We start from the raw sequence: 25,446 nt of genomic DNA on the forward strand, positions 1-25,446 counted from the left end.
AGAAAAACTGGCTCCAAGGCTTTTCCTCCAGAAATGCCCAGATACAGTCCCTGTCTCTGTCCCGGTGAGAGAACTCCACGGTCTGACCCATCCTCTGTCCCGGCGGCCAGCTCCCCAAATCTCCAAAACCTTCCCCCTCACTCCAGCACTGATGGGCCATTAGCATGGAATGCAGCCTGGCCAGCCATTCCTTTCGTAAGGCTAATTGATTCCCTTCCCCCTTCCCTATTCCAACTCTGTTTCTCTTACAGGGAAGCAGGGAAAGAAAAATTTCTCTCTCAGATTTATAACCTATAACACTAGAGATGGCATCTTGAGCAACAACTGTAACTCTTGTCTTCATGGGACAATGGAAGAATGTGTCAGGGAGTGGTCCTTGGGTCCAGAAGTGCCAAGGCAGCTTAGAAAGGTTACTACAGACTGAAGAAATAATACTCACAGAATGGCAAAGTATTAAAGCATCTGCCAGTTTTGAAGCACATTCTTTGGGTTTAGATTATTTAGCAGTGAATGTGAAAGTCCTGCACAGAGAACAACTCTTCTCTTGCTTGCACTAGTGAACAATTATACTGATGTTAATAATTACTTCAGATGTATCCTGTGTGACTTGGAACAAAACCTTGCTAGGACTTTAGATATGTGTTTTAGACAATATTCCAGTATGCTTTGCTGTAAACAAGACTGAAAATTTTCAGTTGTTGTACTGAATTACTGAAATGAACTGGGATTTGCTCAACCAATTTGAAATGTAATCAGAGATCAGCCTCCCTGGGCTGTCCTTGACATTTTGTGGTGGACTAACCACAGCTTCCTGCAACAGGTCACATTAGTACTAAACCCACAAGCAGCTTTCAAGCCAGAGAGCTGGATAGGTACAGCTCCTGACAGTACACTCACTTCTTTTGGCACTCAGGTACAATAAGGATATTGTTCCTTTAATGCTTAGCTTTCCTTTTAAGAAGTATGTGAGATTTCAGCCAATGCTCCGCAACCAACGATTAGTTCAGGATGAATGTACTTAACTCAGAATTTAGCTGGAAAGGGCCCAAGTAGATGCAATCAATTTTCTACTAAATCCACTTCCTTCCTCTCTTCTCTACCCGGCATGAGACATCAGCTCACCACTCCAGCCAGTGGTGACTGAGACAGTGCAAACCTCTGCCTTCAGCCATGCTCTTATCAAACCTGGTTATTTCTTTCCATTTCCCCTGGTTTTTGGGTTTGGCACATCCTGTTCACTAGCCCAGTGTTTGGGCTTGGGGGAAAAGGCTCTAGAAGCAAATATGAAAAAGCAGCTATCTAGCAAACCACAAACCCCAAAGGTACTGACTGCTGTGACCCCCAAAGTTAATCACTCAGAACTGCACAGGATCAGCTGCAGAGCTCCACTGATAAAGGACAATTTCCCCCTCTGCACGACTCTCAGAGGAGCCTCCCCCAGCTTTCAATGTGCAGGCACTGTGTGGATGTGCCAGCTCGGTGTGTGACACCTCTATGTGCTGACACCAAATTATCTCCACCAGCATCAGCTGAACACCACAAGACTTGTGGGAGAGCAGCACCAGCCCCTCTCCCTGAACCAGCCTCATGGCCTGGAATAGCACAGTCATAACAACAGGGATGATTTACTACTTGAATTTAACCAGGGCAACAAAAAAATAACATCTGTTCAAAAACAAGGCTTAGAAAACATGATCTCTGGCTCTCACCTACATGCTTTCTTAAGAATTTAAGTAGATGATTTCCAACCTCATTTTCCCAAGTGTATACATTCTCCTTTGTTAAATAACTCGTGCAATCAGCAGAACAAGTCCTGGTGGCTCTGTATTCTTTAGGCTTTCTTCCTCTAGAATGGTGGTGTCCAAATGTTTTTGATGATGCTCCCCTACCAATAAATAATGTTTGCACATGCACCCTCAGGATGTGTATATTTATAAATTATATACATCTACTAGGGAAGTATTTTCTTCCTGCACCCTAAAGGACCATCTTGAACACTCTGTGGGGTGTGTGGACCCCACTTTGGAGACTGCTGCTCTAGAGACCACTGGACTGTTAATACAAATTCAGCAAATTGTTTCCATGGGTCTGAATTTACACTGCCATGGTTCCTACAGTTGGTAATCCACTGACTCACTCAGTGCAGTTATTTGCTCTATTTCCAGGAAAAGTTTTGCAGGGAACACAATTGGAAGAGTGAGAGTGCAGAGCACCCAGGCAGCCAGGGGAGTGATGTGTACTGAGCTTCTGTCACTGTATCTCATTTAATGTCAAGACACAGCACATTTGTGTTTTACAACACATTGACAGACAACCATTGAGACATAACAGTCAGGGATCAAGAATGATTCCTAAATGCATTCCTGCTTTTAAATATGCACTTAATTTAGATGCCTTTCACTCAGTACAGGCACAGTTAAAAGAGCTGCAGGTATGAGTGGCTGTGTGCTGGCACAGAGTCCCTGCACAGCCGAGTCAGCCCTGCTGAACCCACCAGCCACTGCTGCTGCTTCTTACAAACATACTTTAGAAGGGTCTCTCCTCCAATTCTCTGCCTTTTTCTTGCCTAGCTCACCATTCACTTTTGTTGCTACTACTCCAAACACAGTGCAAGTTCACAGGAGTTTGGCAAACAAAGAGTTAAGGCTGGAAGGTTTTAGGCAAGAAACTCAGCTTGGGGGCTGGGGGAGAGGAGGAGAAAGCAGGAAGCCTAAGGGGGCATCCAGAGCAGGGAGCACTGCTGGAAGGCCCTTCCCCAGCCCCGTAGGCTGCCTGCCTGCCCCAGGCTGGGCTGCAGGAGCTGGACAGCGGGAGCAGGCAGGGGATGATGCACTGCCAGGGACTGACCAGCTGGGTCACAGGGGAGGAGCAGGACCAGCAGATATGGAGGTGAGGATAAGGTTGTGTGTGGGGCTGTGAACAGGAAGGAATACAGGGGTTTGTGCATCTCTAGAGGGAGTCTGTGAAGACAAAAAGCAGCAGGACAGTGCACAGAGCAGCGAGGGACCCCCTGGCTGAGCACCCAGCACTGCTGTGCCACCTGCACTCCATGGGATGAGTGGGCAGAGGGAAGGGAGGGTCTCAGTGGGACTTAAACCTGGTTCTCTAAGCCTGCCCCAAACACCACAAGGCAGCAACTGCTCATGGGGGACTTTGGGGATGACTTTGCAAGGCCCCAGTGAGCTCACAAACAACCGAGTTTACTGTGGGGTTTAAACCCCATCTCAGAGGCCACGACTGTCACCAGCTGCCCCTGCCCCCTCCTGCCCCAGGCTCTCCTCAAACAGCACAAGGTGACCAGAGCATTTGCTAAACCACTGGGCAGAAGATGCTTTGAGGATATAAACACTTCCTGCCTCCAGCAGGCTCCCAGGCTACCACACCTCTCTAGTCACGTCACACACAAACAAAAACTTAAACACACTAAGCCAAACCTTCACCTGTCACACAGCTGTGTGGGACACGGCTCCAAGACCCAAATGCCCTTTGCCATTCCAGCTTGCAGGGCAGTCGTTTATCACTCAGAACAGCAATGTTGGGGGTAAAATGCTGAAGCCCCTGAGCACCCACTGCCCCAAAAGATGGTAGGGGGTTATTCTGGCCCAGGACCACACGACACAAACCTGTTCACAAGCACTAAATGTCCATGAGAAGAGGAACAAGAGGACCAAGTGTCCAACAAATGCTCAACACCATTCCCAAAGGAACCCCTCCTCACATGCCTTGAGCCTGCTGGGATGTTTGGGAGAGGCAAGGAACACAGAACTATACCTATGTTATCACACTCCTGCCTCCTCCACCACTTGAAGAAGGGAATTCTCATTAATTTGGATGTTGAGCCAGGGGAGCTGATGAGCAAGGCAAGGAGACAGGCCATGTGAACCAGCCTCAGCCTGCTGTCCCCCCACCAGCCCAACACCATTTCCAGTCACACCCCAACACCACAGTGTGTCTGTCACAGGATCTCTGCTGGCTGCCCACCTGTGCCCCATCCGATACCTGGGAACTGCTCCACGGAGCCAACAACCCCAGAAATGGAGCAGCAGTGACACAGCTGGGCTGGGCCCCGGCCACCACAGAGGCACAGCAGGGGGCTGCTGCTTCAGGTTTGTCTTTAGAAAGCATTTACTGTACCTAACTCAAGACTGTGGGATCCAGTTTACAACCCTGAAGATTTTTGTGTCGGTTCAATGCAGGGCATCCACGTACAGGTTTCACACTGGTAAAATACTAAGAATTTCACAGTAAAACCATAAAATAATTCCCTAAATTTTCTGGCATGGTGTTCATAATCAAAGCAATATTGCAAAACTACCTGCTTTTTATATAGCCACAGGGAAGTGGCTCACCTGGGGCAAACCACAGCAGTGATGTCAGTGTGAAGGTCCTGCTGCCCAGCTAAAAGCTCACACTGCTCTCCACAAAGTCAGGAGTACTTCAGCACTAACTGAAACTGGATTTGGCCATGAGAGATGATAAATCTGAAAAGTCCCAGCAGAAGCTCTGGTCAAAGGCAGGATTTTCAGGAAATGAGATATTTATTGGAAGAGGGGGGAAAAAAAAGCTTTCTGGCCAAGATCAAATTTACTGAGTTTCTTCCTGTGCTGTGTTTTAAGGAACAGAGAAGAGTGGGTGGGAACAAGAGCTCTTCGTTACCTGAGTTAAAACCAAACTAAAATTTCCTGAGAAGTCCAAGGGTAGGAGAAAACATCCACTGCTGGTAAATAACTCTGACCTGCAGAAGTCAACTTACCAGGACCAAGCTGGTCATTCTATACCAGTAAGTTTATAAGCAGGCAAAGCATTCAGGTCATGTAAATACCAGGGGTCACCAAAGCACTTTCCTTGGTGCCCAAGGCCAGCCCACTGCAGCTGCAGTCAGCCAATCCTCCCGAGCCCCCTCACTTCAAGCAGGAAAAATGCCTGGTTGTTTATGTAGGATTCCTGCCAAGCCTGGTTCTCTGATAAGCTTCTCTGGTGCATTTGTGTCTCACATCCGACTCAGAGTCCTCAGAATACTGGAGACAGCATTCCTTGGATACTGAAAATAAATTAAAAACACAACACTGGGCTTGGACAGAGGAATGGGAACGTTATTGACGTGGCCCAGGCACTCAGGGCTCTGGGGAGCAGTGCTGGGAAAGCAGTCTTTTTAAAATGTTACATTAGTCCATGTATTTAATGACATATAATCCTAAAAATGGTCCCCCATAAACTGTAAATACGCATTATTTGAGTAAGTAATTAGTTTCAGTAGCATGCTGCAGCAGCTGTATGGCTGGGCTGCCAGACACTGCAAGTGTTTCCTCCAGCAAATGCCTCTATTTGTGATATTACAATAATTACTTACTGATTTATAGAACTTCTCACTTCCCCAGTTCTTTGACCTCAGGATCTCCACATAATTTCAAAGTATTAATGAAAGCAGCATGGTGTCACCCATGTGAGGGAGGTGACAAGAATTATGTCCACATGGGCCAAGGCAGACAGGCTGAGTGATCTGCCCAAGGGGACAAGGAACCCTGTGGCAAGTGGACTAAAACCCCATCCTCTGACTCACAGGGCTGATCTACCCCTTGGTGGCCACCAACCCATCAGTCCTCTAAGAATTTGTTCTCTTTGCCAATTTGGTCCTTTGCCAATACCCTCTGCCAGGAGGAAGCCTGAGAGACAGAATGCTGAAGTTTGCTGCCACTGTGTATCTTATAAGTGTGAAGACAAACTTTAGCAAAAAAAAAAAATTGAATCTTTTATTTTGTTTTGCACGTGGCAGGATTGTTATGGGAAACAGCTTTTCTAGACCCACAAGAGGTAAAAGCATCCTTAATAAGGTGAAGAGTAGCAGTGAAAACCTTGATCTGTAAAATGAATTTGTAAGGTAAATCCCAGGCTGCTTTCTGATGTGGAACTTCAGTGTGTTTTCAGGCCACACAGACATGTTTCCCTCGAAATAAGCAGTAAACAAGAATTACTGTTAAGGCTGAGTTTGTAACCCAGCCTGGACGTGCACCAGGTGCAAAGAGAGTCCTGTCAGAGAGCACAGGAGGATGAAGATAACAGAAGCAACAAAACCAGATTTCCTCTTCACACCTTGTCCTTTGCCAAGAGCTCCTGACCTTGTTAGGCAGGACTTGCAGAGCTGGACTGAGAGGTGCTGTGTGGCCTGGCAGGAGAGGAGAGATCCTGTCACTGCACTGGCACCAGGGAAGGGACACAACAAGACCGAGACTGGAGACAGAAAACAGGTAACAGGAATAAGAACAGAAAACCATCTGGAAGTATGGAAAAGAGCTTTGCTGGTGAGAAAGGACAGACTGAAGTTGCCATGGCTGCAAAGTGGTATAATCTCACCTCCTTGATATGGGGATGATGAACTGCCAACAGTTTGGAGTCCTTAGACCCTGGGAACTCAGGGATCCATGAAAAGCCTAAGATATGCAAAACAAATCAAAATGGGAAAGTACCAGGGTAAAATAAGATTTCAAACAGTGCCAAAGGCAAGAAGACAAGCTCCCTATTTTCTGGAGAAAAAGGTACTGACATGCAGATAAGATCTTGACTAAAGAAATCCATTGTGCTTGCTGGAGATTAAAAACAAAAGATGCCCACACAGAAATAACAGTAAGTCTGAATTCTTCAGTATCAGAGCAGGCACAGGCCAGAGCAAATGCAGGCAGAAAGAAGGGAAAAGAGAACCCCTGGGAGATGGAAATCTTCACAGAGGATGCATCAAAAACTGAAGTTCAATCCTTCCAACACACCAGGGAAACCATCAGGTAGTGGTGGCCCACAGAGCACACCCTGGGTCTGTCCAGGGTGAGGTCACCCAAGGGCAGGACAAGGGAAAGGTGGAGGTTCCCCCAAATGACAGCAGAGTATCCAGGTGATCCGTGGCCATAGGGCAGGCTAAACACATGGGAGCCTGAACATGTTTGTGTACAGGGACAGGTTTGTGGCTGTCACAAAATTTACTGAGACAGGCCCCGGGAAAGAAATGATCAGTTGGTTGTGGGTGAAAAAACAGATTCACTGAGTGCTGAAGGACAACACTGATTATCTGGCAAGTGTGGAGATAGAATAGATTTATTCTTGAAGAAGTGATGATGACCTATATTAAAAAGAAATTATTTTGGAGTTTGCAGGTTTAGTTTTTCAGATGAGTAAAGATCAAGGACATCACTAAAGCATAGATTAGGCACTTTGCAAAATACACAGGGACAACATAGAGCAGAAACTTAGGTCATTAAAATTACCGGAAGCCAACCCTGTGCTTCTCCTTTCACTCACTCTCTTCTTCACTTTTCCCTTCCACCTGTTTTCCCCCTTTGTTTTTAGGTAACACTTAAAAATTACAGAACCTGGAAATGGGAAACAGAAACATCTGTTGGTAATGCCAGTGACTTGCCTGTGCTCTGTTCTGGATTATCTGGATTTCTTCCCCTTTGAGAGATGAACTCAACAGAAGCCCAGGGGAGTTTATTCTTTTGGAGAAAATGAGGTGTGTTCCAAAAAACATTTTAAATGGGCAGAGGGGAAGGCAAGAAAAGAAGGAAAAAAAAGAGCTAAAGGAAAGACTGAACACCCAAGAGATGTGGGTTCCAGATAAGACAATTGAGACCTGCAGATAATAAACACTGACAAGGAAATTTTAGCAAATCTTGTTACAGGAGGAAAGAGGTGACATTTCAAACCCACAAAACTGTGCAAGTTCTCTCTCTCTGTTTTTATTTACAGAAATAAAAAACAGAGGCAGAAACCTTGTTAATTAGAGCATGGTTTTTGTACTTTATGTGTTTTCCAAGCCCTGAAAGGATCACAGGTGCCGTCAGTGATTGGTTTCACATTATGAATACAGAAATATTGTGGAAGGAAAACATCCATGGTCAGTCCATCAACACAGAGAAAAGTTTCCGTCATTAGTTGCCAGGCAACCCCACCAATTAAAATAACCATCAAATGCCACACATTTCATGCTGGAATCATTAATAGCAGAATGCAATTACAACCTTTCAAGGAAACAAGGAGACAGAGACAAACCACCAGGCAAGTACTGATCACATGCCCTCTGATCATCAGGAACAGGGAGTGGAAATGTTTCACAGTTCCCTTTGGTCAGCTCCCCATCACCATCACCCTTCCCTGGGCATCAGCCTCCAGCTACCACAGCCACAGCAGCCCTCAGAGACGTGGAGAGTGACACTCTATGCTATACACCCCCCCCCCAACCAAGACAGCTTTAAACACATGCATCTTCAAGTATCTGAGATGTCCCTGTGGAAGTAAGGCCAATCTGATGAGCCACCCCCAAAAAAACAGGTTCTCTCCTAGAGCTGAACTAACTTAATTTAAAGTAGTCACAGAATTGAAAACATCTCCTGACACAACACCTCCTCCAGCAGTAGAGTCTGTAGAAGGGCCACAGCACTGGTCTATCTAAAGCCCAGCACATAGAGCAGTGCCCTGCTGGGCCAGAGCTACCTGGGATAACAGATAGCAATGCAGAGAAACTACAAAGTGCCTCCCAAAATATAAAACCCAATTAAATAAATTCTAAATAAAGGAGATGGTCAGAGTATGGTGCTAACAACACCAAGGTTGTGGGTGTGATCCCTGTATGGGCCATTCTCTCAAGAGCTGGACCCAATGACTGCGGGTCCCTTCCAGCTCAAACTGTGATCCCATCTCAAACACTTCTGATGACCCTTTTCCCATCCCATTGTTTTTGTTCTTCTAAAGCCTGGGGTATTATCAGACTAACCAGGGATCAAGATAAAGAAAACACTCTTCTACCAATCAGTACCCAAAGGTACTGGGGTTCTTACATGGGCTGGTGTCCAACTTTGACTTTTAATCACTGGAAGATTACATTCCTTTGTTGAGACTCATTCATGGTTCAGTGTTGCACAAGGTGAGCCTGGACCATCTGAAGGCAGCTGTCATCTCTGCCATCCACGGCCTCTTCCTGCAGCCAGCACCTCCCTTCCCTGAGTGCTGCACTGGGGGGTGCCTGGGACTGCAGTTGCAGACATACTTGGAATAGCTTCGAACTATCTGCCTTGATAGGTGTTAAAATGGGAAGCGTGGGGCTGAGCACAGGCTGTGCCTTATCCCAGAGCAGCAGGATGAGTCAGGCAGAGCTCTGCCCTCCTGCAGCACTGGGTGTTATCTCACTGACACGTCTACACCAACCGCAGCTTCCGCGGCACAGGCACCAAATCCTCTGCTCCCTGCTCGTAACCAACCTCCCACTTCTCCACACTCCTTGGCTTTTCCCGTGAATCACCCCTCCAAGGATCTGCCCCACATGCACCAGGACCTGCTGCCAGCTCCAGTTAGGGCTTGGAAAGCACCAAATGTTCAGGTGGCCATGGAACCAACCCAGACACTGGGCTGAGATGTGGATGAGCAACAACGGGAGTTATGCAAGTCCAGGGCACCCAGCTCTCACACCATGGGGGCCACGGAGGAGTGTTCCAACATGCACAGCACTGAATCACTGTCAGCCTGTCTTCCCTGAGCACCAGGTATTAGCCAATGGCTCTGGCAGGATCACAGAGCAAAAATCCCACAACTTCGGTCTGCTCCAACAGACTGTGGTTAGAGAATGGCAGTGAGAAGTGTGCAGGGACAGTGGCTACCCAGCAGACCTTCACTGCATGGCGGTGTACCACTCACAGCAATGCTCATCAGCTCCTCACCCTGAAGTGCTCTAGCAGTGTATCCTTGATGCCCAGAAGAGTTGCATAAAGCAGCTGTAGAAAGATGAACAGGTACAGAACCTTCAGCTGAGTCACTGCCAAGTGAGCCACGAGGTTAAAAGCCCCTGACACAAACACACATTTGTACCATTGCGATTATCAACTCCGAATTTTGACACTGAATTTTGTTTTATGTGAAAATCACATTCACAGGCAATTTAAGGCTACAAAGCAAGTACTAGCAGTGTACAATTTGGATGCAGCAACTCATGCCAAACTTAGAAATATACTGTGGGGACACAACAAACATGAATTGAAAATAAATCTTCCACTGGGAATTTGGGTATTTTAAAAACTCACCAACTGCTGATTAATATACACTGAAGGGACACAGCCCCCTTAAGATGTTCTATGTCTTACTACCACCAAGAGCAAGCAAAGGTTTGACTTGAGGCAGCAAATACGCAAAAGGCCATTTCCAGTGCCAAGAGGAACTTCTCCCAACAAGCTGGGACACGAGCAGCCTCCTATTAATAGACATGGACATACAGTAGCACCGAGACTTCAGACAGAAGGGAGCTGTTGTCTCAAGGGGAACAGGCAGGTTGTGTCCATGAACCAATTCCCCTTTCACATCAGCTGGAGGGCAGGGGCTCATTCAGAGGTGCCCTTTACCCAGGTAACAGTAATACTGACACAGGTGTCCCAGCTGGGCTGTCCCTCGCCGGGATCCTCCTCCCAGAGGCTGGTGTGAGTTTGAGAGGGCTGGACAAAGGCTGGGGCAGCAGCAGTGCCTGTCACCAGCTGAGCTGTGACACCTCCCTGAGCTGCTCCTTAGATCTGAACTGCTGCATGAACCTCCCTGAGCGCTCTGGTCGATCAGCAGCTACCAGGTAAGGAATGAGCTGCACACCCTCGGGATACACAGTCTGCTTTCAGCCTCTGATTGACCGTGCTCTGACTTCCTGTGCCTCCAACCCAGCAGCAAAAGTGCAAATCAAAGACGAATGGCCCGTTCAAACGTTTGCCTTCGTGCAGGAGAGCGGGACACGTCCCTGATTTCTGTGGTGAAATACATCTCAGCTTTGAGAGCAGGGACTTCAAACCCTCAGCTCAACAAAGCTCATTCCCTGACCATCTCCTGCACCCTGTGAGTAACAAATAACAAACCGATATTCCTCATACTGAAGATTTATCTTACTGCAGTTTCTACAGTCGTTGCCACGGGATTAAAATTTCAGCCTGAAAAGATGCTGTGGACGGCGTTATGAGCTGCAAACTGGAGGCACCAGATAAGTTATCTTCTTTAATGAGCATCAAACAGAGCCCATTAATTCCTGCAACTGTTCACCTGCACTTAGATCACACAAGCAATCTGGCATTATAGCAATTATTCTTCATGAAATCCTGTCATGCTCTGAAACACTATCAAGAGGAATTACATGATGAGCTTTTCAGGCAGACATTTTTCAGCTCTTGTCTTCCATAAAAAAAATTTGCAACTGAACTCCTGCCAAAGCTAAGATTTTACACTCAACAGCAGGGACAGTATGTTGTTGCCTGAATTAATATCTGTTATTTAAGATTCAGCAAAACATGCTCACATATGAGTAATATAACATATTTAAACACAGCTAAGTGTTTTCTTGAATCAAGGCCTAAAAGAGGTTTTACTGGTGTCAGGGCTGAGAGGGAATCTACATTTAGAAACCATCCTAACAAACTTCAGTTGTTTTCTCTAGGAGATTGAGGATAAAGGTCTACATTGAACTACTTGATCCCAGGAAACCAGATCACTTTGGCTTTTACCTTACCTGAAGAGAATTATCTGACCTCTGAAAAAGAGCTATTTGAGGAGCATGGCCTTTTGCAGAAGCCAACAGGGGTTTACACAGAGACGTGGCAAAAATTAACTGACAGAGTTCTGAGATGCTGAACTTGCTCAGCTCCAGGAGCAAGGCTCAACTATCCAGAAGCCACTGAACACACTGGAGAGGCAGAAATGCAGCACATAAAACGTGCCTGATAAGTAATTTACTTTTCCTTTCTATTTTTCTTTTGACCTCAGGTCACTGGTGAACTTTGCTTTTTTTGAGGAGATCCTGTACAACTCTGAATCAACATTACTGAGGTTTTTTCCCCAAAGTTGCCAGAATGTAGGAAGACAATGAAGAGGTTTACCATCTGAGCATTTTACCAAAATGCCTAAAGGGGACAGAAGTCTCCTGTTTATTTACTTTGTATTTGAAATATTTCTCCATTGTTCTGTGTTTGTGCCCTCAAGAACTAATCACCATCTCTGCAGGAGATCCCCAAAAGTCCACCCTTCCATCCTCACACCCCTACCCTGGGCAAGGCTGGAGCTCTCACAGAAGTGCCCATGGGTGTATTTTTGGTTTTCCTCTTAACTGCAAGGAAGACAAACCCTCCAGCACTGCTGTGATATGTGCTGGTGGGAGTGGGAAAGGACAGCACAGCAGCGAGCCCTCTGTGCTCCCAGGAAGGCACGGGAGGGCCTGTCCTGCCACACGCTGCCCTTTTCACCCAGGGCACCCTGACAGACAGCACCTGGCACTGAAACCAAAGATCAGCTCCAAGAAGTGCCTAAGAAAGGGCTCTGACTAGGGCAGAATTTCCACTTCTCTGCACAACTGCACTTGTCTTTGCTGAGTTGAAAACACTCACTGCCAAGTGATGAAATGAGGCCTTGGAGGCTCCATCACTCATTATCACATTTCAGCCTGAGTGGTCTCCAAACCACAACTTTTCCCAAGGGTTTGAAATATTATTTTATTTATTTTTTAATTGTAGCTGGTTAAATATTGGGCCCTTATCTAAATCAGATGTCTTTAGGTACAGAATTATTGTTTTCGGTTATTGCCTTTTACTCTCTACAGCCATTATATGGAAAGTAAGACTGAAAACTGCTGGAGGAAAGTTCAGGTCATTGTTATTTGGGGGGGGGAAAGAAGGACAAAAGAAGAAAGGCAATCTCGTGCTCTTACTCTCAGATTTCTAAGTTGTATTTGGTTGGTGTAGCAAGGCTTTGTTGGTGAGAGAGCTACAGGGGTGGCTTCTGTGAGAAGCTGCCAGAAACTCCCCCATGTCCAGTAAAGGCCATGGAAAGGACCCACTCTGGAGCAGCCTGTTCCTGAAGGACTGACTGCATCCCGTGGGAGGGACCCCACACAGGAGCAGGGGAAGAGTGTGAGGAGTCCTCCCACTGAGGAGGAAGCAGCAGCAGAGACAAGATGGGATGAACTGACCACAGCCCCCATCCCACATCCCCCTGCACTGCTCAGGGGAGGAGGCAGAGAAAGTTGGGAGTAAAGGAGAGCCCAGGAAGAAGGGAGGGGTGAGGAGAAGGTGTTTTCAGATTCAGTTTTTATTTCTCATTATCCTATTCTGATTTGATTGGTAATAAACTGTGTCAGTACCTGGTGACTGATCTCTCCCTGTCCTTATCCCGACCCACAAATGTTTCATTGTGTTTTGTCTCCCCATCCAGCTGAGGAGGCAGTGACAGAGTGGCTTTGGTGGGCACCTGACACCCAGCCAGGGTCAAGCCCACACAAGTAAGCACAGTAACTGTTTTAGGCAGAGAGAACCATCCTCCTGCTCCACTCTCCTGCCAAAGGCTCAGAAGGAGCACCAGCGTGTGTTGTGACCCCTCGCCTAACAAAGATCATTAATGATCACCCAATTACCTAAAGCTCAGCTCAACTTAAAACATTCTGCAAAGGGACATTTGGTCTTAATTTGAAAACAAAGAAGAGCAGAGAATCTGCCACTTCTCTTGCTGTTTCCTTCCAGCAGTTAATCATCCTCATTGTAGAAAACCCGTCCCTGATTTCCTATTTGAATTGTGTAATTTCAGCCTCCAGAAACGATCTCTCTTGTGTTTGTCTCTAGTACATATGAGAGCACTTTCTAATGCTGTTTTATGGGTATTTATAAGCTCCAGCCACATCTCCCTCCCATAATTTCTGATACCCAAAATACACTGGGCTGTCATGATTAGCCCTTCTCCAGCCTTTAATCATCTGTGTAGGTGCCTCTGGACCCTCCCTCTCCAGTTACCTTCATCCCTTTAAAGGTGGGCACCAAAACTACAGCACAGGTTCCAATGTCACAGAATTAACTCCCTGTTCACAAACAGCAGTACTGTAAGAAGTTTCCATTTGGTAGCTGCACTCAAGGGTGCAGTTCTCACAAAAGAACCTGCATGTCAAGTCTGGATCTACTGGCACTGTCCCGAATCACTCCATGGGCTGCACAGCCCCAAATATAGGAAGAAACAGAAGAGTAAATGCAACACCCTTTTTCCAGCTATGCTCATTTTGATACTCCTTCAGAGCTGAGCTGAGAGGAAAAGCTCTGCTTTTGACTCCCAATTGCTGTAGATGAACCCAGGCTTTGATGAAGTGTTTCACCTGCACTCAGGCACTGCTGCCCTGTCAGCAGCACGTCCACCTCTGCAGTGCCCCGTGTAAGGCAGTCCCCACACATTCCCCCCTCCATGGCACGGACCATCCAGCCCAGAGCAGCACAGAGAGGCTCAGAAGACAACCTGGAGCACTGTTTCCTCATGCCTTTGGTGACTCAGCGTGAATCACAAAATTCCAGGGCACACTGGGGTGGGGCACAAGGAAGCTCCAAACAGACATGTCTCGAGTCGCCCTATGGGAGATGTACACTGGCCACACACACCCCACCAGAACAGTCAGAAGAGCTTGTTGTGCTTTTAAATAATCAAGTTGTGTTCGTATTTTGCTGTTAAAATACATTTCTTGGCCCTTACACATTTTACTAAGGAACAGAGTGACCTGCATACAGATCCCTGTGGTAGCAAACTTGCATCCTGACTACTTCAAAACAACATTTCTGCCCCAGAGAGGAAGCTGGAACTCACCCATGCAATTAGGTTCGGTTAATGTTGGCAGTGAGTGGATAGATATTATCCACTATCATATTTTGTAATCCTCAGCTAAGCAGGATGCTGCTCACTTTGGGAGCCAACAAAATAGCTACTCATTCACTGTCAGACTTGAGCAAAGTCAAGAGCGATCCCTGAAGGTTTGGGATGAGTTCATCCCAGCATCTGGTAATGGTCCACAGTCATTTCTAAAGGTCGCTAAATTCTACAGTCAGGTTGCAGGTTTATTTAAACAAATATTTATCTCTACCTCAGGAGAAAAGACAACACTTCTCCTTTCACAAGTGAACTTTACAATGGTCTTTTGATTATCAACTTATTTGCTTCTATGCCAATAATCTTTGACTCTTTTCCTAATCCTTAATTAATCCTTTTTATAAACAATTTCCACTTGGCATATTCTGCTCAGAGGGAATCTTTTGCTGTGTATATGTATCACAACAAGACCTTCGACATCCAGGTAAATATTTTCATATATCAGGAACCCAAGTAAATGTGTGCATAAAGCATAAAAAATTACCTGACTCCTGAAAATTGAGCTGTCATACTTCCCTTGAACTGAGTGGGAATTCGTGAGCTCTCAGCAGTTACAGACAAGACACTGAGGAAGTCTCTAACTTAAGCTCACAATGCTTGACTTAAGGCAAACAACTCTGAAAGTGCTGCCCTGAATTTTCCATGTCCTGTTTCCCCTGGCAAAGCCACGGCTTCCCCAAATCACACACAGAAACATCACTTTCAGATTAAAAAGGAAACCTAAAAAGGTCCTGAGAACAGCATGGAGGAGACAGTGATTTACCACCTGGTCTTCCCCTACAAAAATAAAATTCTGTAATAGCATAAGATATTTCAACATGCAGTTTCTATTTGTTCTTGTCACATTTGAACATAAGAGAGCAATTTCTGACCATTGGGTATACATGGAAGTGACACATACACATGCTTGACTAGAGCTGCATTTGCAAATACAAAGAGACAAAAATATGTGTTTGGCTGCACAAATCTGTCCCTTTTTTCCATAAAAATGATACATGCACTTTACAGTTCCGTAAACACAAGTGATTTAAAGCATATAGTGCTTATAACAGCCAGGTTGAAGCCTTTTTGTAAATGCAGCCCTTAAAACAACCAAACACTACTTTTCTGGGCTGCTGCTTAGGAAAACACCATTGAACACTTACAGATGGCAAATAAAAAAAACCCCAACTTTTGAAGCTGGAGTCTTGCGTGGGAATTTTGCCTGAGGAAGCAGGCAAGATGAGGTCTCACCCTGTGCACTGGTTGCTAAAGGAATATATATAACAAAAGGAAGCCACATAATAAGGCTACGGTAGATCTGACTTACCACAAGAGCAGCACGTGAAGCAGTTGGTATGATAGAGGTTACCCATTGCCTGGCAAGCCTGGCTCGCTCCATACACACCTTTTCCACACTTTATACAAATACCTACAAAACAGAAAGAGAATCAAAGTTAAAACCCTCAGCAGCTCCTAAAAACAGCTCCAGGCTGTTGATTCACAACACTCATGATACCCCCCATCAGGCCCTAAATCAATGAGCTCCTCACTCTGAATAGATTCAAGTACCCAAGAGAGCAGCAGGCGGCTGGAGGGAAACAAATGCCTGGAAATTAACCCAAAATTAAGGGGGGCAAGCCTCTGCTGGTGTTTCAATCCATGGAGACTGAGGCTAGCTAAGACAGAAATCCAGAGGAGGCAGGTGCAAACAGAAAGGAGAGAAAATCTACACTCTCTGCAAATAACTCAGCTTACCCAAGAAATAATTCAGTGGGACCTTCACAACTAAGTGCTCCACCACATTATATTCAACAATCACTAATAAAACAACAATTCAGTTCAAACCCAAAAGGCTTCTCTTTGCCCCTCTCCAGAAATGCAACACCAGGAGTGTTGGTCCACAGTGAAAGCCACACAGTACTGGAGGAGTGGATCTATCAGCCACATTTATTACCTGTTTAACTCTCTGTTCACAGAGCATGTAACCTCCCAAACAAAACCTGGCACCCTACAACACAGAAGAGCAAAGCTTCTACCTTCCTCAGGGCACAAATGCTGCTCGAGTGGGGTCAGAAATTCCCCTTTGCTGCCCAGGCTGCCCTGGGCGATGCCAGGGATGGCTCCCAGGGAGTCCTCAGCAGACCAAAGCACAAGGAGCCAGCACAGCACTGGCAAAGTCAGTGGTCAGCTCCACACATGGCAGACTCACAGGGAAGGTCATGATGTCAGTAAGCTTTACAAAGAGGTGATTTTGAGGTGGTTTGGTTATTTTTGTGGGTTTTTTTAAAGCTGTTTCCTCATAGTTATAGTTTTAAGAGTCTATTGCCTATGCATTTATTTCTACCTATGCATAACCTCTTTTAAAGCGAAACCAGAGCAGAGAGATAATTCAAGAATCACTTTGGTTCTGTATTCCCATGAAAAAGAAATGAAACTCTGGAGAATCCACATCATTCTGTCACACACTCAGAACTACTGACTTTTAAGTTTTTCTGAGATCTCCATTGGCCTCTATTCCATTGCAGCAGGACAGTACATCTCAAGTCAAGGCTGTATGATCTTTTCTTAAATACTACAGTAGAAAATAAAAAAATTGAGATTTTTTGCCTCACACAACTCTAAGAAACTGCTGTGTTCCATGTGCTGTTTGAGGCCCTATTTCTACAAATGCATGCACAAGCTTGACATTAATCACTGGCATCAACAAAACTGCTAATACACCCAAGAGCCTAGGAACTCAAGAATATACAAAACTGGGCTTTTATCACCCAGAATTCTCCCCTGCTGTGCTGTGAACATTTTATACACATCCATGGAAAACACAAAATCTGGCCATGCCAAACCAACACCATTTTTAAACTGAACTGCTTCAGGGCAGTGCAGCACAAGCACAAACACCTGTAGGGGCTGTGTAGGATGATCAGGTTAAATGGGATACTGGCAAGTATATACACAGGACTAATGCCAATACTTAAATGGAAAGACCATTCATTAAACCATGGGTTTCTTGGTGTCTATACCATTAATTCCCTTATTTCACATCATGAAGGGAGATTAGCCTTTCATTCAATAGCTCAACATCCTAGCACAGTGTTGCCATTTTAGACTGTGAACATATTTGTCAAATGAAATGATAATTTAAAAAAAAAATCTAATAATTACAATTTTTAAATATTAAACCTGATTTCAGTATTTTAGTGAAGCAACAACTATAAGTTTAATATTAGCATCTAACAATGCCCCAAGCTAAATGTGTAATACAAACTAGCTGCCAACTAGATCCATCAGTTTATTGCAAACAAAGTGCTAAGAAAATGCCAATCCTTAGGCTAGCTCAGCCCTGACAAGAGAAATGGGAATTTCGGAACATTTGTTGCCTTATTCAAGGCTGCAATTTATTTATTTATAACCAAATGTTATGGAAAACCCCTGCTATTTGCCATGAGTTAATGGTTAACTGATCAAAGATGGCTATTGATTACTGTGGGCACTGTGATTGGAAAAGGTCCTGCGAGGCAGCAGCTGCAGGAATTCCTCCCAGCAGAGCACAGCACCCACCAACCTGCTCTGTCCCATCCCATTCCAGGAGCTCTGCAGTGATCCCAGACCCCCAGACAGGGCAGGAGGGGCTGCACACCCACAGGGAACACGAGATGCACACCTGGAACAAGTTTCCTCTTGCTTCTGTTCCCTACTCGGTGTGAGGTTTCAGTTCACTCCTGGTAGGGCAGAGAAAAGCCCTCCCAGAGCTCCCCAGATACCTGCATGCTTCTTGCCCAGCTTTTGATGCCAACCATGTACCTGGGGACTGGCAGCTATTGACAGTCTGACTGTGAGGTTATGCTGAGAGACCTATAACACCTACATTTTCCCATTTACACTTCATACTACCCAAAGAGGAGCAGAAATCCACAGCCTGTAATTCTCTGGCATTTCTGTCTATGAGCTCTCATGTACAAATCTACTACAGCCCAAACTGCTTTGATAAATGAAAGTTATTACCTCATTTCTTTGCCATTGCTCCACTGAACCATGAGCAGCAGCAGAAGGATTTATTGTGGATATTAAACTTGCATTGGCCTCTCCAAGCAAGTGATTCGTTAGGAGCAGCTGTCAGTTTGTTAACTTGTTTGCTCTAAGAGACTAGTCATTAACTCCAGGACCATGGAGATGATTAGCATGCTAAAAAAGCCTATGTAAAATTCCACAAGTGTATTCTGGAAAATGTATATGCAGCTGCAGTGTGAGTGGTGTGAGTTCATAAGTGCCCAGGAAAAGCCCTGACTATATGGCAATTCAGGTCTGGCTTTCCACCAGTCACAGCCCAGACTGCACACTCCAAGCTTGTGAAAGCCTTGACAAGAACTACATCACTTTTTCCCCCCCATATTTAATTCCCAAGCTTGTTAAAATGCCTATGAATAATGTTCGACTACAGCACAAGCATGTCTTGTTTCTGACCCTCCACTTGACATGACTTCAGATCAACCACTTCAGCCTTTATAGGATTCCTTGCCCCTCCCAGCACCTCTGTTTCAAGCAGTCAGCTGTACCTCCAGCCCTTTAACACATCAACTCTTACGTTTCCACCCAAGTCATCAGCTCCCTACGGATCTGGTGTCTCTCTTTAGCTAAAAAAAGCTATTACAAGATGTTGCATATACCTAAAGTTTGCCTGAGAAGGAGCACAGAGTCACAGCATTCCTTGGCTGCAGTGGTGTTTGCATCCTCATAGAGTGTTTAACCAAAGAGAGAGACTGAACAAACACACTGTGGACCACAGCAGCAGATGACCAGCACAAATGATATAAAAAGAGCTCCCAGGGACTCCCTGCTGGAGTTTGCTACAGTACAGGGCCAGTGCTCCCCACACCTTTAAGCAGGCCACTTCACTGAGCCTGAACATCAGCTCTGGACACGAGCCAGGAGAGCCTCCAGCACTGTGTGGCAACAGAGCTGTCAGAGGCACGGTGCTCTCTGGGTAACTCATGCACCACCAAACACTACTGTCAGCACCAGCAGACAATCAGACGGGTATTTTCTGATGTAGGCAGTGATTTTGCTCCCAACTCGAGCCCAAATGCAATGCATTATAACAAGCCAAGTGTCAGCAACAACCTAGAGAAGGTGTTAAAGCTGCATGATTTGCTTCAGTGTGTATTTGTAAGAGTTCCCTGTAGCACCCTACACATTAGAAGTTGTCCAGTGTACAGCTAATCCTGGGATGCTCTTTTGACCATGCCAGTACAGGCTGGTACTTTATACAGACTTCCCCAGGCACCTAGAATTAGGAAAAAGGCTGTAGAAAAAGGTTAAATGCAGAATGTAACCTGGCAGGTACACAACCACCTTTTGGCCAAGCTCTGTCCTCAGACACACGTGGAATTCAGGCTGTGCCTAATGCCATCCTTACGTAACCTGAAGGCAGAGGTTTAGCACAATTGCAAGAAAAGTGGTACCATATGGCCTCTCAACTTCAGCAGCAGCAGCTGTGGGAGCCAGGGGAGAATCTGGCTATGGACACCCTGCAACAGCTCAGGGATGAGCTGCAGCTTTACTGTCTTACGGCCACACCGTGGCTGTAAGATCTCCAGGATAACTGCTACATGCTGCCTACAGCAGAAAACAACCAAGCCCTGTCATCAAGAGTTATGGTAAAGCTAAAATTAACAACTAACACATGGAACAGATGACTCCCTCCCTGCCTCTGCAGTTCTGTTAATGCTGCAGTGCTGGGAAAAGGGTGGGTGAACATCACGCTGGGCCGCTGCAAAATCCCCTCTCTCTCTCAGACAGGAAAAGACCATCTCTACACGAGTCCCCAGTGAGATTTTCCACACCTGTGACCTACCCAAGGCACAGGACAGAGACATGGAAACCTACTGCCATAAAGTGGGAAGAACAAAGGAGGAGGGAAGCCTGAACTCAGCTCAAGAAACCAAACTGCAGCAAGAGTGGCCAAGCTACAAGAGCAGGAGGGCTGTGGACGGGCTGTGTCTGACCCTGGAGGTGCCACTGCCACGGGAGGTGTTCCCACCCTGCCTGCAGCCAGTGATCCCACTCCTGGGCACAGCAACACAGGGTGCTACTGCTGCCTGTAAGGACTGTTGTGCTCAGGAGCCAGGCAAACAGGGAAGCAGCGGCGCTGCCCCGGCCCGGGCAGTCCTGCCAGTGATGCCACAGCACCTGCCCGAGCTGAGGCAGCTACTGTGCAGACATCCTGCAGGGGTGGGGAGAGGTGACTTCAGGGGAGAAAAATGCTCCTTTCCTTCCAGCAACCACAGGAGGAGGGATCTCCTGACACACACGTCATCCCCCAGCCAGACACAGAGAGAAGGAACGAGGCACCTGTGCGGGGCAGAGCCAGCAGGAGCGAGGGAGCCAGCCCAGGAAACCCTCCAGCCCTCACCACTGTGGAGGGCTTTAGCCTGTTACCTGGCAGATACCTTGCAAATGCACCAAGGATTGAATATCTAACATTAAGTCTGGTATGTACAAGTTGTAAATAAATATATCCTGGACATACTCAGCAGCAACATCCTGTGATGGGAATGATGGAGGGACTGCCTGGCTAAGCTACAGGCACTGCCCTCTGCCCCAGAGGAAGATCAGAAGACACCACAACTGGAATTAATGTTAAAAATGACAGACTAAAAAAAAGTGGGAAATGCTCAAGTAAACATTTTAAGCTTCCCTCCCAAGCCCCAGCCCATCCACACCTGGCACCACAACACCCCACAGCCAGGAGGGATCCGACCCCGTCCAGTAACACAACTCTGGTTTGCAAGTACCCACAATGTCCTTGCAGTGACTGCTGGAGAAGGCTAAACTGGAGAAGCATGGGCCACAACACCTGACACAAATCACAGCTTAAGCAAAGCAGGACAAGAAGCAGGCTGTGGACTGCTTTTTGTTGTCGCTGTTAAACCTTAGTGAGATTGCCCCACAACCTTGCTTTCCTCCTCAAGGAATAAACAATAAACTAAGGCCCTTGAGATATGTATCGGCTGACTTGAAAAGATCTCCATCACTTCAGTGACTGCCTGCTACAGGAGGCTTTCCTCAGGCTTGAGGCAGGATGACTTGTGTAGAACTCTAAGCAGAAAAATCAAAATCTGAGATTAATTTATGTTGGTTACAAATGCAGCAAAGTCCACATTCACGGGAGGTTCTCTAGAAGCAAAGCTCCAGGTTCTAACTCCAGCTCCTGGAAAACCTTTCATTACCTCCACTCTGCCTATTGCTTAACGAGGCTGTGGATTGTGTAGGACAGAGCTGCTGGGAGAGGTCATGGCCACGAGGGAAGGCACTGGGACAGTTCCAGGAATGACAGTGCTGATCAGGGCACAGGAGCTCCACCTGCCTGAGGGGTCAGCACTGCCAGCAGGACTCAGCCTATTCCTGCTTGCTTTTAAAGTAGCCATCCACAGTCTGTTCTGCTTTGTCGTTAACTTTCCCGAGTTTCAAATGCAGGATGAGGTGATGGACAAGTGCTTGGGAACAGAAGGCTGTAGAAACAATTCTCCAACACCACCCTCCCTGACTCTGTATTTTAGCAGCTCTGAGCCCAGGGCATGTCTGTGCTGGTGAATTAAGCCATGGCAGCTCCAGGTCAGCACTGCCGAGGGGGAGATGCCCTGGGAGCCGGTATCGGCTCTGATTAGCAGCTGCTGGAAACTGGAAGGCTTTTGTTACTGTTAAAGCAGATCCACCCAGTGGCACAGTGAAAGCCTAAAGCTAGCGCAGCAAATGCTTCTTGCTTCATACAGTATGTGAAATTCCTGCTCTGAACCATGAAATTACTGATGCTATCTGCACAGGGTTCATCCTGCTCCACAGCCCTGCAGAGCTCCCTTTGTGTGCATCCCACTGCCGCACAAGGCACAGCACAGCCCCATTGTTCTGCCCCGTGTTTTAGTTACACTGACACTTGGTTTACAAATATTCATTCATTTCTCTACTTCTTGATTTAGTGCATGGCAGTTCCAGGATGATTTATACTTCTTACTTGGCATTTATAGAAAGATCTTTTGCTAGTGAGGCAATGAACTGGAAGACGGAGCAGTTCTCGTGGCTGCCCTCTCGTCTGTGCCACTTTGGCTTTGTCTGGGATTCACAGCTCAGCTCACTGCTCAAAGCTCATGCTCAAGTTGACAACCATGGCACAAGGGGACTTGCAAATAACTTTAGCAACCAAAGTACTAAGCAAAAATAAAAAGAGAGGAAAATCATGCTTGTAAAAGTACCTTGTGAATACTGTGATTAGCAAAGCAAGGAGACAGATAACGCTGGGGCGGTGAAGGAGGGCACCACTGGGAATGGATGACTTGGAGGGGAAAGTGTGTCTGTAAAGCACCTTTCCTGTCCTGCTGCCCTCCACTGCTGGACATCTGAAGGCTGTGGACATGCACCCTCTTCCACCCCAAAAGGGACCAGGTCAACAAGGCCCTTCAGCTCAACCCACACTTACTTTGCCTGGAACACAGTGAGTGTAATCACACACACAATTCAGCCTATTTGAGGAGTGCAAAATTTCTAGAACAGTGGTAGTAGCAATGAGGGGAAGACAGACCAGGGCCAGGAAAAACTGGTGCTTGTACAACTGCTGGCAGAGGACACACCACCACGACCAGAGTCGCCAGGTGAGCCCAGCAGACACACACACAGGTCCCACAGCCAGCAGAAGCGAGCAATGCTCCTGCAGGTCCTAGTTTTAGTCCAAAAAGGTCTAATACCAACATCCAAAGCTCCACAGTGCCCCAGGGCAAATTTCTTGTTGGGAATCTGGTGTAAAGCACTAGGGGCATTCACCCAGCTGCATCCTTGAAGTGAGTTAGGAAGAGGGCAGACCTTCCCACTGCATATCCCAATAAAATGGGCAACAGAAGAAGTGGCACTTCACAGATGGTGGAAGAAAGGATGAAAAAAAAATTACTTGGTTTTTAATTAGCATGGATACTGCAATTTATACCAGTGCTTTAACTGCTGGTTGTACCAGCTGGAGATCACCTGAGCTGTGGGGTGAGATGCTTGTCAGTGCCATCACTTCAGACTTTGGCACAACGCAGGTCAGACTGCAGGCCTGCTAAGGTTTATTTAAGCTGTTTCCAGTGGCAGGTTTACAGACATTGAGACAGCTTTAGTACAGTAAATAAATAATAAAATACTTAAACCTTATATTGTCATCACCTTTCCTTTGTGCTTACTGATGCCACACATTAATAATAGCATATTTATCTACATATTGCAGGTTTTTCCTATAGAAGTGACAGTGTCCACAGTATGGAAACAGCCAGAAACTCTACTGTACCAGCCTCCTTTTCCAGTTTTGACTTTCTTAGTTGCCTTTAGTCTCTGTGTCTTGGCTCCTTTCTATATTAAATATGAGTCACTGACACCTGTGTGGTCTTCAGAGAAAAGGCCTTCTGAGATGACATGGAAAAGACAGAATCAATTTAAATGCTTCAGCTTACAAAAATCTGTGCAACCAGGTAACAACAGTGATACTGAGAGCACCATCAATGCAGCCCAAATACCCTGAACTCCACAGCATGTCAGAGCTGCAAACATCAGCTGCACAGACGTCAACTTGGAGAGACTTTTCATTACATTCTCCTGACACTGCACATATGAGTCATCACTGTAATATATGGCACAAAAAGGTCATATATTACAGCTGCCTTCCTTGACATATTTCAAATGGGCTCGTGATTAAACAAGGAGACTAGTCTAAAAGTTTCCAGGTGCACTTCTCTATTTTCTTAGATAACTGGGCTATTTCCAGAAGGAGCATGACAGTCTGGAAAGCCATGGCATTACGTAACACACTGGTTCCAAATCCAGCAGCTCCTTCCACAGGCACTGCAGCCCTACATCTCCACCACCCACCCTGCAAAGGTGCTCACACCGACTCACTCATTCTCACCTGCCACAGGGAGGTTCTTCAGCATTTCCAGAGGCATAAATAGCTTTGCTTGAACAAAAGCACACATATAGGTAGGTATTATACTACACACTTAAGGAAAGCTGGGAATGACTTAAAAACCTGTCACCTAGACCCTCTGAACCAGTTTTTTTCAGTCACTGCAAGTCAAGTGACTCAAGGATGCTTTGAGAACATCAGGAGGAGGAATGTACCTTCCTGTAAGGACACCCTGCAGGAACAACAGTTACAGAAAGGAATTTGTCATATATTTCTCCCACCTTTAGCTCATAAGGACTTTGGTTCTGAAGTACCTGGCAGGCCTCACCTGCCCCACCTTGGCTACAGTGAAAGGCTCAGTCTCCTGTGCAGCTGTGAGGCTCAACCCAGGGAGGGGCTCAGTGTTACTGCAAACAGCCCCACTCCTCTCCTCCACTGGGACAGGAAGACACTCAGACCATAAGAAAAGCCTGTCCTGATGTAGCAAGTTGAAAACCCTTGGGACAGCTGGTCAAATACAGCTCCAGTGACATGTAAACAGGATATTCTAATTTTGCCTCCTCTACCTTTGGGAAACACTAACACCAAATGCTATATATTTAAGCTCATTTCCTTCCTGTGGATCCGACTGGGAGAAGAAAAAAAGTAAAAGTTAGAAAATCAACACCCAAAGCTGCCCATGGGTTCAGCTGCTCTCCAGTGCAGACCTAAGGCAAACAAGTGGTGGGTGTTCCGAGCTTCAGTCAGACTCCTGTCCACAGGGATTGCTGCCAGAGGACAACTCTGAGCTTCACATACCCATGGAAGGACCTGAGCTCCGCTCTCCCCTTCAGTGACTGCTCCCCACGGCAGCTGTGGCCACACAGCACCAC

General features: G+C 46.3%; 1 protein-coding gene and 1 long non-coding RNA gene across 3 annotated transcripts in view; one reads left to right on the forward strand and one right to left on the reverse strand.

The window, feature by feature from the left end:
- The window catches only part of WTIP (WT1 interacting protein), an 85,854-nt gene that overhangs the window by 38,910 nt on the left and 21,498 nt on the right, over positions 1–25,446 (reverse strand). The window contains exon 2 of the mRNA XM_064671312.1: positions 15,980–16,081. Coding sequence (XP_064527382.1) covers positions 15,980–16,081 — 102 coding nt within the window. The remainder of the gene's footprint in view (positions 1–15,979; positions 16,082–25,446) is intronic.
- Positions 47–12,661, forward strand: LOC135422245 (uncharacterized). Of its 2 annotated transcripts, XR_010434389.1 has the most exons (3): positions 77–10,591; positions 10,681–10,848; positions 11,767–12,661. It is a non-coding gene; the product is annotated as an uncharacterized LOC135422245 (long non-coding RNA). The 2 variants fall into 2 exon arrangements; XR_010434388.1 differs by having other exon boundaries at positions 47–10,848.

The sequence above is a fragment of the Pseudopipra pipra genome, chromosome 14 (assembly GCF_036250125.1).
Source record: "Pseudopipra pipra isolate bDixPip1 chromosome 14, bDixPip1.hap1, whole genome shotgun sequence".
Taxonomy (NCBI): domain Eukaryota; kingdom Metazoa; phylum Chordata; class Aves; order Passeriformes; family Pipridae; genus Pseudopipra; species Pseudopipra pipra.